The 12,318-nt window shown below is 41.4% G+C and overlaps 1 protein-coding gene across 1 annotated transcript in view; it reads right to left on the bottom strand.

The window, feature by feature from the left end:
* LOC104329147 (ethanolaminephosphotransferase 1) overlaps positions 1–12,318 on the bottom strand; it is a 60,044-nt gene that overhangs the window by 19,982 nt on the left and 27,744 nt on the right. Inside the window, exons 5-6 of the mRNA XM_075416193.1 lie at positions 9,382–9,650; positions 1,317–1,425 (exon numbers count right to left, since the gene is read on the bottom strand). Coding sequence (XP_075272308.1) covers positions 1,317–1,425; positions 9,382–9,650 — 378 coding nt within the window. The remainder of the gene's footprint in view (positions 1–1,316; positions 1,426–9,381; positions 9,651–12,318) is intronic.

The following is a 12,318-nucleotide window of genomic DNA, read 5'->3' as shown; positions in this document are numbered from 1 at the left end:
GCCACCAAAGGACACGTTACAGCTGCACCGCTGTCAAGACCAATAGTTCATTGACTACTGAAAAGGCACCCGCTATTTTTGCCTCTTCCTTTCTTTATTTTCCTCCCTGTGCCCCAAACAGGCCTGATAAAAAAAAAAAAAAAAAAAAAGACTGTACAGTCTTGGTCACACATGGTCAGTTTTACACCCTGGGTAAAGCACAAAGGACTGTCAAAGCCGTATCCTTGTACACGCTGCTCACAGAAAGCACGGCCTGAAGGCAGGGTCCTTCCCAACCTGGGAAGTCTGGGAAGCAGCACTGCGGCTGGAGGCGGTACCTGCTGAAGACCCCTCCATGGGAAAGGGTGGTGAGAGCACCTGCCGATGCAGCGGATTCAAAAGTCCCCCTGCAATGCTCGGAGAGCCCCTAGTTAGCGTCAGTGCCAGGTGAACACCTACATCCAAGCCCTCCATTTGGCTCGAGGACTGAAGACGTTTCTCAGGATGCAAGTCTAGGCTGCATGTGTCAACCACTTTTCTTGGTGCCCTCTTCTCCTCTTCTGTACGTTCATATAGAATCCCTAAAATTTATATGCTAATTTCTTCACCTTCCAAGCAATGCATCGAAACTATTTCACATAAACACACTTCTGGCTAAGACTACCATGTTTTTAACTCATTAAAATGTAACTGCTTTTGTTCTCAGTCTAGCTCTAGCAGTTGAAAAACGTTCAATGCTTATTTCAAACTACACTGACAGCATCAAATAATGAGCAAAGAGGCTATTGCTGTGTATGAAAAATGCATCGCTTCCGTTCAGAAAGCAAGTCTAAATAAAAGCTTAGAAACCACCTGGCTCTTTTTCAGATTTACAGTTGTGCCTCCTAAGACTATTTAAAGAATGCCTTTATTCCTTTTATCCATATATATATCCACATATATCCATGTTTTGGAGCATAGTGTGCCGCAGGCCAAAACATTAAACTTCTAATGTATGTAAGCGTGAGCGACATTTTACCTGAGTGACATAAGGAGTTCCCGAGACTCTGAGAGCCAGCCAGCCAGCCAGCGCTCTGCACTGAACTGCATGTGCAGATAAGACACATTTTCTGTATTGTTTGTGTGCAACAGATAGTAACTTAGTGAGGAAAACGTTTCCAAAATCATCTACTTTTTCAAAGGTTTCCAGTATCAGCCCTTTTAGTCAGCACGATTCATGCATTTTTTGGACTAGCCAACACTTACAAAAAGGAAAAAAAATTATAAAGGAAATACAAGAAATATCTAATCAAAATAATTACAAAACAGTACAGTTTTCCATGGATCCAGACACTTACCTATAAGCAAGATTACTAATGCATCTGTGATGTAATAACCGAACAGGAAAGGCTTCTGCCAGACTTCTACACCAACAGCACCAGTGAGCAGATACGCTGCAATTAACACCTATAGAAAAAGGACAAAGTATTTTCAACCCTTTACTTCTACAGGCACAGAATTTTGTCTATCATCTTTGTACAAATGCAAGAGCAAAAAAACCTTGTTATTTTCCTCCGGTCTCCACTTTACAGGGCCTTCTGTTGCCATCCCAAAACAACTAGTTCTAAGCAGCTTCCAGGGTCACAAACAAAATTATTTAAAAAGCATGAAATACAGTAAGCAAACAACTTCCCGGCTAACATGTGCATCTGTTTGCATGTGGTATTACTGACATACCTTTTCAAAACACCTAATTTCTAAATCCTTTCTTAAAGTCAGGTCTCTCCACTGCAAAGGCACTTTCTTGCATTTGCATACAGACTTCAGAATTAGCAACGTGGCTATTTTTGCAGCTCAGCCCCCTAAACGGATCATATCAGAATAACTGAGAGGGGAAAAAAATATAAGCTCACCTGAAATAAAAAAATCAGCTGAATGTGAAGAAATAAAAAGAAGGGGAGCGAGTTGAAGTCTTCCCTGATTTTTAATTTGTTTGACAGATAACATCATTACAGGATGCAAAAAGAAACAAGTAGTCAAACTTCATTAGGAGTGAAAGGACTCAAACACAAGACTCATGAGTCACTTCACGTGCTGAAATGCCACCAGTTTCAGTACAGATGTAAATGTAGTTTCTACTCTCTGCTCAGGGTTCATTTTCTGATGCAGCTGAGGTCAGAAATCTGAATGCAATCAAAACCCTACAGCTCCTATAGCAATATCTTTCACACCCACTGCAATACCTGTAGCAGTACCGCCTACCATCTATGGCACAAATTGATGAAGTTTTATCATTTGAGGCATGTAACGTGCAAATGCAGTACTGAACGCGATGCGGTGGTTCACCAGCCCTTGTGCCCTTGATCCCACCTCCTCAAGGGACCCCGCTCTCCCTTCAAACCCGGTTCCCGCTCAGCCAGCTCAGCCCACGCCACCCACTCTGCTGCGTCACTCTTTTTCTAGGCTATATTTTTCTCAGCTGTTTAGTTTTGCTATAGGGTTCATAAGAGGGCCGCATATTTCATTTTACATGTCTCAACCTCCTGAACTATTCTAGACTTGGCTTAGGAATGAATTGTGAACATCTACTTTAGCTCTAAATTAAAACAACTATGTTAATTATAATGCAGTTTAGAAGATGGCATATTCATGTATTTATTCCCAGGTAACATTCAGCAACCTTTATATTTTCCTTTCGACACTGCTTCTCGCTCTGGGATGACAAATCTTTCCCAGCTTTACCTATATGATAGATTTTACTATTTTTTTATTAGTTTTTTTAAGTACTCATTTTTTGCTATGTTCCTTCTTCCTTTTTGATTTCAATAAACACACTTCCAGTCTTCTATTAAATTAATTGCTTTAATTTAAAGGTACACTGAAAATCTCTGTTTTAGATAACAGTCTGTTTCAGATCACAGGTTAGCAGCAGAACACTGATGTCCATTAAACTCCCTATTACACTCATATAAACTCATATTACACTCATAAAGTCCCCTATACACTCATACACTTACTTCTCTGTAGCTAAATTCAAGTTTCTTGCCCTATCAGTATAGAACCTTTTTCAAGAGTTTTGCTTGAATGTGGCATTGCAGAATTGGGTGTTTGAATTGCCTCTGCAAGAATAAGCAGCACAACAGATCTGCGATGGAGAAGAACAGGCACTAGTATGAGAGTTACATCCTGGGCCACTGCAGACAGTGAATCAAATTTTGGCCTAAATGAAGGACGTGTATTATGGGTTTTACAACCGACTATGACAGAGCCAACATTTGGCTTTCTGAAGAAGTTGCATTATGTTATCCATGAGACATGACGGATGGACACCTGGCCCCATCAAAGTTGATGGCGAAACTCCAGCTGGCTTTGATGGAGCCTCAATTTATCTTTACACGTTGAATTCTGAACAGACTTCTTTGGCAAGTGATGAAAGAGGAACGTCAATGTTATCCATTAATACAGTCAGTGCTTTTGGGAGTGCAGTCATATGAGTATCACTGTCAGATGTCAGCAGACCTCTAGGAACAGGAGCGTCGGTGCAATGGGCTCTCTCGGGGGAACCCCCTGCCCTGGGATTTGGTGATGCAGCATTCACAGGTTGAGATTGCCTCTTATTTAACAGATGTTGTGTATGAAAAACACCTTCTGGCTTCAAATTTTTGGTACATGTTTTTTTAAGGACTCGTAACTGAGATCCTGGTATCACTGAAATCAGTAAGAATAACCATTTTGACTTCACTGAGGCAGTCTCCAATATCTCCTCTAGAAAGCTGGAAGGGTGAGAAAATGGCTGTGTCCCTTGATCTAAGCTACCTTAGCACAAATTGAAGGTGGTCAAACTTATTAGACAACAACTAAGCATGTTAATCAACTCTATGACCTGTTTTTAAAGGCACTGTTAAAAAAATCACAATGTAAAGCAGTATTCCTAACCGCAACTGAGTAACTCTACTTAAGAAAAGCTGGCCAATTTTTTTGCTCATGTCTCTGGCATCGATCAGCTTTAGCACTTTTAAGATATAAATGTAGTCTTTAGCAAGTTAAAATAACTGCAATCTTTTGTAAAACAAGAAGTCCAACCTAAATAACACAAGTAAGGACTACCTAGCAAGTTAGTGTCAGACATATACAATCGTGGATTCCAACTCACTGCAGCATCTGTCCAGGACAATTTTTGGCTTGCCAAGGCCTTATCTCTCAGGAGGAGGAGTACTTATGCAGACAAAAGTCTGGAAATACATTGTGTTAATTTGTAGGCCCTTTGATATGGCTGAACAGCAGGACAGCTGGCTTCTGAGCAGCGGCTCCCTATCTTGTCACAATTTTGTAAATCACAGCAACATAGTCACTTTTGTCCCTCTATAAAATCAGAATATTGCTGCTTCAATGTGGCATTGGGGAAAATCCCATACAACCATAAGGCAGTATTACTCCTCAAAACCTCCTAGCTTCCAGCCTTTTCACTGTTCTCTAAAATATTTTATTTTTTAAAATCACCATCTCTTTCATGCCTTTACACTACTGCAGGTGTAAGTTTTGTAACCAAAATATTCTAGATTGTGTGTGTACATACATTTTTTTTCTCCGTAATGATTCACCATTTCTGATTTACACACAGGCACACTGAATATGCCGTATGATGTACCACATGGGGAAAAAAATCAAACGGTTTATCATCTTTTTTAAAAAATATTCTGGCTATGCTTTTAAATCCTTCATGATTCCACAAAAAATGGCATTAATTTTACTGTACTATTCAATTTCACTACCATATTCCAATAGCATTGATTGTTCTTGTGTTGAAATATTTTCCATTAACACAGCGCTCAAAATAAACACCTAGAGAGTGAAGTCGTTTAGGAAGAACTCATGATTTTCTACAAGTGATTTCAATAGGATTGAGCTTTAGCGTGAAGAGTAATTTCTGCATTTTAAAAAAGTTTTTTATGTGTCTTAAATAGGTAATTTTGCATTTAGACATGCAGTATGTGATAGGTAAACAGTTAAAGGCACGTGGAAGAGTAATCAACCAAGAAAGGTTTGAGTAGAACCGTAACTGGGTGGTTAAGAATGAAGCAATCTGTGCAGAAACAGCCTGCACACCGCAGGTTCCCAGCTGTTCAGGTTTCACTTGGATACACTGTGGGTTCTGCCTCAGGTAACCGAGTACCAAGTCCGGTTCCCAGCTGTGTCAGGGCAGCTGGAAGCAGACACAATGGCCTGGCCAGCACTGCTTCCACGCCACTATCGGTTCTTTCACTTCAACAATTTCAGCGTGCTCCTACCATTGGAACTAAGTAATAATCAATACTATTTCTTCCTGAGAAAGGCCATGCATTCCACAGACACTTCCAATTACAAAAGCTCTGAAAGTGAGGATATATTTAACTAAAATGAAAAAGATTCTGAACCCTGATAACGTGACCAACGAACTAGGCATTTGCGTCTTCATTTTTCTTTTCAATAAAGACTTTTTTTTTGCCCCTCAGAAGAGACAGAAGTTTCTTAAAGATGTGATGTGCACTTGCATTGCTCGGGATTTCTCTACCAGTTCCCGAAACACCGGCTGCCACAGTACTGCCCGGGAAAAGGCCATATGAAACATATTGCAGCATGAGTTTTGTAAACTGCTTGTCAAAAGAAAAGCTGGTATATGGCAGCCAAAAAAAAAACCCTTCCCCTGTTTTCACTGTGAGGCAGAAGAAAAGTAAATCACTGAAAAGGAGAAAAGTAAGTTCTATGATGCTTCAGTCACTGCCTGCATTGTATACTCTATTTATTCAGAGTTTCCAGGCAGGCAGAGTGCTGTCCCTGTGAGTCTAGGTGGGACCGCCCAAAGCCACCAGAACCAGCTGGGAAAGCACCGAAAACTGAAAACCTAGGGTTTATGATCCAAGCATCCACGCCTGCAGGCATGACTGTATATGGGATTTCTGGTCATCCCCTTCTTACAGGGCTAGGGCAGGGCCAGAGAGAGCTGCCTCTTGCCTGCCACATCTGCTGCTTGTGATTCTGTGCTTTATTCCAGCTTGCCCTCTGGGCTGCGGGGAGCGAGGGGAGGGGGCTTGCGATCCTCTGGGTCACCCCAGCTCTCACACAGCTCTTCTTTTCACTTTCAAACATTTGTTTAAGAATCTAAAGGGTACCTCCGTGCTATGTTTAAGGCAGCACCGATGTAAGCAGAGGTATCACTACACCATACTGAGGAAAAATGAACATTTTGTTCCCCTACTATGAACTCAACTGCAGTGGCTTATGAAAAGCAACAGCAGGATTAGGGGAGTACTTCATAAAGGGAATATTAAAATTTTCAGGAGAAAAATAGACTTTTAAACAGTCCAGAGGACGTCTGTGAAAATTAACATATGGCAGGAAGCTTTTCTCAGGAAGGCTTTGTCTTTTCTTTTCTCCAATAAACTTAATTTGCAGGTATTAGCTTTCTTTGGCTGGGCTTGTGATAAGATGTATACAAGAACATAGCAAGTGTTTCTTTTTTCAGTCTTCTCTTCAGTCCCTGACTTCTGGGGGTTTGTGCTTACTTGAAATTGTCTGGATTGTGCAGTGTAAAGAGGCTCCTCTCCCTGCACCTTCTTCTGCCCGCGGAGGAGTCAGCAGGAGGAAGCTCCTTGTGCTGGAGGGAGGGGAGAGGAGAAGAGTGTTCGCTGCTGTGGACGCCTCCTCCTCGACTCCGGATCCACAACAGCCATAACAGCCCTCTGACCAAGTATCTCTCAGACACATTACAGCCATTTTTCAAGATTACACCCCACAGTTTCCTGTAAATGCAAGTCTGCTGTAATCAGAGCTAATTGGAGTGCCAATTACAGCCCAGCTAGCGTAATTAGGTTACCAATTCTGACGAGTCATCAAGTCACAGAAAAATGTGATCTGCATAAGTCCCACAAATTTCTCTACTTATGAGGTGTTTTTTCATGAGGAACAGCAACTCTTTTTATACCATAATTAACACAGGGCCAGTGCGCGGGCTGTGTTTATATACAGTGGAGCTGACTCAGCAGCAGTGTCCTGGGAGCTACATGCAGTTAAGCTTTCATTAAGGTCAACTGTTATCTATTTGCACACTTACATCCATTACCATATTTCCCGAGCTTTGTGAGGATAATGCAGTCCAACGTTCCTGGCTACCATCAATTTTAAAAGCAGAAGCAGGGCACTAGACCACCTGAACATCTGACATGCCAGTGCAATTGCATCACGTTTTCGGTGCACTTATTGAAGACAGAGCAGAACGGCGTGTTCTGCAGCAATCCAGCTAGGAATGCCATGGAGGAAATAGGGAACTAAACACCGGGAATCGGTCTGAACGCTGCCTGCGAGTGCTTCCGCGCTCTCTGCCTCCGACTGGGACTGTGGGAATATCTCGCAGAGAAGTGGTGGGGAACAAAACAGCACGGTGAACATCACCTTTCTTACTCATCATCAGCCATTTGCTAATGTCCTCAGTATCCTCTCTTCAAAGTAACTGGAGACGAAGAACTACCTTTAGTAGCGCATGCATCATACAAAAATTGCAGAATGGGTTTATAAAACAAGAGCAAGGCACTGTTTGTAGGGGAATTCAGATCTTTTACGAGAATAGTTAGCATAGCTGGAAAAAAATACGTTATGTACTTTCCGGTGAGCGTGAAATGTAGTTCGGACTAATGGAAAAAATACCACCTTCATCTACAAATCCTGTCCTATCTTATTTCATAGGCAATCACAACACTAAAGCTAATTTTTACAGGGAAAACTGACATACAGACATTTCAAGAGTACAGTCTTCTACCACTGCTGATGAATGCGCTATATAGCATCAAAAAATCCTTACATTTATATGCTATCATTTTGACTGTAGGCAAATCATCACAGACATTACTAGAAAGCGAGCATGCAGGACAGCAATCCAGCATCAGAGAGGAACAGGAAACAGCATTTGTTAGCACCTTGCATCCGAGTTAATCAAAGCAGCTTACAAACTACTGAAATTCAGCCTCACCACATCTGTCAGACAGGGAATTGTTATTATCTTTAGTTCCCAGATGGGAAAGCAGTGACAGAGGCATCGGTCACTAAAAGGCACTGACACAGTTAACAGTACTGCTCCACCAGTTGATGCCCACTCCCTTATTTAACCACTGACACGGGCTGGATGCTGCAGCAATCCAAAATAGCTTTCGAAACATTCACATGCGTATCTACAGTGATCATCTGAGCAACAAGTGAAATCGGTCTGAACACAGCTATTCCTCTCCTGCTGGAAGAACTTCACTAAGAAGTCTTACACAGACGTGGCTGAAACTTGAAGACCAGCTGGCTGCCTAATGTCTTAGTACTGAGCCAACTTCTTCTCCCAGAACCTATTTTCTAGGGGACAAAACAGATGCACCACAGCTGGACCACCATCTCCGAGTTGTTCTCAAACCACTGGATTCTGATTATGTTTACAGCAATACATCTGCAGCCACTAATTCAAATACTATATTTCCATTAAAACATATATTTGAATATTTGTCAAACTTCTTTTCAATTATGTATATTTGGCTGTATCTTTCATCTCATGCCTGTGACAGGAAGCTCAGAAGACTGGGACTGTGCTCTTCAGGCTGCAAGAGCCTGGCTATCTAAGAAATAGATAAGCCAGCCCAGAAATCCCAGTGCTGGGCCCTCGACAGTGCAATGAGCTTGTTACTGCTGCTACTCATTTGTGCACTGAGGCCACCACTCACCGTGGTGCCCTGGCCACGTTTCTGAGGAGGTCCACCTCAAGGTAGAGCTGTGAGCCAGTCAGGAACTCAGCTGGGGACTAGCTGTGGGCCGATACATAATTCACATTACTGAATGCCGTTCCCAGAGAGGAAACCTCTAATGGTACGACTTGGACTTATTCTCAAGGGTAAAACTCACTTGACAACAGTTAATGCTTGCTGTATAGGTACAACCCTATTTCCATCACCACATTTGATGTCAGAGGTGGCAGAATTGAGAAGGTCTAGTATTGTATAACTGTATAATTATGGTTAATAAATACCACTCGGACTAGTTTACATCATACCTCAGATCCTAGTGTTGGTGGGAAAATTGCTAATGGCTTCGGATAGCATAGTAATTTTTGTCAGTATCACAAATCAAATACAGTTAAATCACATTCTCATGGGCACTAGCTGACTGCTAGGCTTGCTGCAAGCCTTTTTTTCCTGCAGGGCAGTGAATTTCTGATGCTGACAAATTGCTCGAGAACATCCCTCCTTGGCAAATGCAGGAAATATTTGTGAATTACTTTCAGGGTTATGCCATTTCACATTCAAAATCTCGGCCAAATACATTTGCTTTGACCTCTATTTTTCTATTTCTGTAATATTATGAAAACACTAACATAGTTAAAAAAATAAAACCAAAACAGGAATGATAAATACTTACCACTTGGCTTATATCGTATCCCCAAGGAAGAAAAAGAACTCCTGTGTTATATTTCTCCCAGTGTGAACACATAAAGTTAAACAAAACAATACTTAAATATATATACATTGTATATACAGAAACTCCAGTCTTCCCATTGTCACGGGAACAGACAGAAAAAAAAGAAAGCACAAAAATGGAGGTAGCCCAGCTATCGAGCCCATGGTCAAATAATTCTCCCAGAGGAGTACTGGAATGAGTCCTTCGAGCATGCTTCCCATCTATGGAGTCTAGAAGGATTGGGAAAGGAAAAGAAATAAAGAATTAGAGCACAACAAAAGGAGTAACTTCACTACTGCCATACATAACGTATGGGAAAAATACACCGATGACAGTAAATTGAAGCACAACAGCCACTTCAACACCAACATTAGGACTGCTTGTGAAATATCTCCTTCAGTTATCAAGTCACTTCTCTGTCGTTATCTCAGCTCTTAAACTAAATGCCACCTTCCTTACAAGGTTTAGAAAGACATTCATAATTACTTGCCCCCAGTGGTCTTTAAACACTTTTATGTCAGTCCCTGCAATCTGTTTCTCAATGAAAGTGCTGAAAAGTGTCCATAGGGGTTCTGATCTGCCCGTTGGTGGTGTGGACCCTCTGAGACTTCAGACCACTTGTGGGGTAGATTCACTAAGGCATTTAGGTTGCCTGATGCTAAATGCCTCAATGACTAACAGTTACATGGCAGCCTCAGGGAGCATATTTCACAAAAATCATTTGTGTGTGTGCCTACATAAGATATTTGAAAGAGTCTTTTGGTTGAAATCTTAGAATACAAAAGCCAGCAGTGTGCCCAGGTGGCCAAGAAGGCCAATGGCATCCTGGCTTCTATCAGGAACAGTGTGGCCAGCAGGAGTAGGGAGGTGACCGTCCCCTTGCACTTGGCACTGGTGAGGCCGCACCTGGAGTACTGTGTTCAGTTTTGGGCCCCTCAGTACAAGGACATCGAGGTGCTGGAGCGTGTCCAGAGAAGAGCAACGAGGCTGGAGAAGAGCCTAGAGAACAAGTCTTACGAGAAGCGTCTGAGGGAAATGGCATTGTTCAGTCTGGAGAAGAGGAGGCTGAGGGGTGACCTTATTGCTCTCTACAACTACCTGAAAGGAGGCTGTAGTGAGGCGGGTGTTGGTCTCTTCTCCCAAGTAACTAGCGATAGGATGAGAGGCAATGGCCTCAAGTTCTGCCAGGGGAGGTTGAGATTACGTATTAGTAAAAATTTCTTCACGGAAAGGTTATCAAGCATTGGAACCAGCTGTCCAGGGAAGTGGTTGAGTCACCACACCTGGAGGTATTCAGATGACATCTAGATTTGGTGCTTAGGGACATGGTTTAGTGGTGGACTTGGCAGTGTTAGGTTGATGGTTGGACTCGACCTTAAGTGATACTACAATTCTAAGAATACCTTACTGTTAAGGTGAGTTCTGTGTTGATCACTTTTAATGCTTCAGTGCTTGAAAAATGCCCAAATACTACTGGATCTCACTCTGAGGGTGCAGTTGGGCAATATGGTTTGAGTCAATCCAAGAGTTCACTGCTGTTGAACAGGGGAGGACCTACAGCCTCCTCAGTTGGTGGAAAGACACCACCATTACGTTTTCTTCTGGGTCACTGAACAGAGTGGGTGCTGTGAATGGTACAAAAAGCAAGGGAGATGGCACCAGGGAGGGGCAGTGAATGCAGGGAGAAGGAGGCAAGGGGTCTAGCAGCTGTAACCTTTCTTAGCTGTATTGTCAAACCATACCCTTAGTCTCTTCTCTGAGACTATGCTGGTGAGAAATACACATATTTTCTTCTTGAAGTTCAGAGTAAATACACAGGATGAACCTCTTAGGAAAAAGGACACAGAACAAACATTACAGATTACTTCTTGATATCCTGAATATCAAAATGACATGGATAATTTTTTGCTTTTTATTGTTACTTGGAACGTACTATAGCTAACAATTATTAGCTATTGATAGCATTAGTAACCCAAAACTAACTAGAGATACAACTCCACAGAGTTAGACCAAAGACTCCACAGCTGCTAGAGATCATATGCTACTTACTTATCCAGATTATTTGGCAGTACTCTGAGTTTTGTTTAATGGAAATATACTTCAGGGATGTAAACCAGGAAAACATGGGATTTCATTTTGTACAGATTTTAGACTATCTCCCCATTGTAATACCTAAACAGCTGTGAGATATCCTCCGCTCAAATACAAATCTCTTGAGACAGCTCTCACAACTCTAAAAATCAAAGATCTCACAGAGGATTTCAAATATGGCTTGCTCCCTTCTAGAGCCGCTTTCCCTCTCCATTAACATTGCCATTGAGTTGCTGGCAATTTATTGAAAAGCGCAGAAAGAAAACTGTGTATAAGCTTGAGGTTACTTGAATGGTGTTGTTATAAATACAGAAATTCTTGAGTCTACTTCAGGATGCTTCTGAAACTTAACTAGCAAATAGGTATGTAAACATCCCTAAACAGTATATGGCCTTTCATATTTCAATAACATCTATCTCAAGTCAGAAAGAATACAGTTATAGGGGTCATACTTTTTTAACGAGAATGATATTAAGATCAGTCTGTTCATAAATTAGTTTACATTGTCACCAAATAGTATTTACACTAGATACTAAAATATGTAAATCACTGAAAGAGTGGGTTTCATTTTGTGGCAATGTTTTACTAAAAAGAGTTAGGCTTATAATAGTGTCATGAAATACAGTATTTCTAACTATAATGGACATGGGGAAAAACACAGGAACTGTATAACACATATGTAAAATTGGAGTTTCACAAATCTTTACCCATATTTGCCATGTGATTTCACTAGCTTTTTAAGAAACTGAAAATATTTCCCGTTTTAGGTTTTGGTTTGAAATCATTCACACCAACAATGGTGTATGT

The sequence above is a fragment of the Opisthocomus hoazin genome, chromosome 3 (assembly GCF_030867145.1).
Source record: "Opisthocomus hoazin isolate bOpiHoa1 chromosome 3, bOpiHoa1.hap1, whole genome shotgun sequence".
Taxonomy (NCBI): domain Eukaryota; kingdom Metazoa; phylum Chordata; class Aves; order Opisthocomiformes; family Opisthocomidae; genus Opisthocomus; species Opisthocomus hoazin.
Note: the sequence above shows the minus strand (reverse complement) of the source record. Positions and strands in the feature narration are given on the sequence as shown.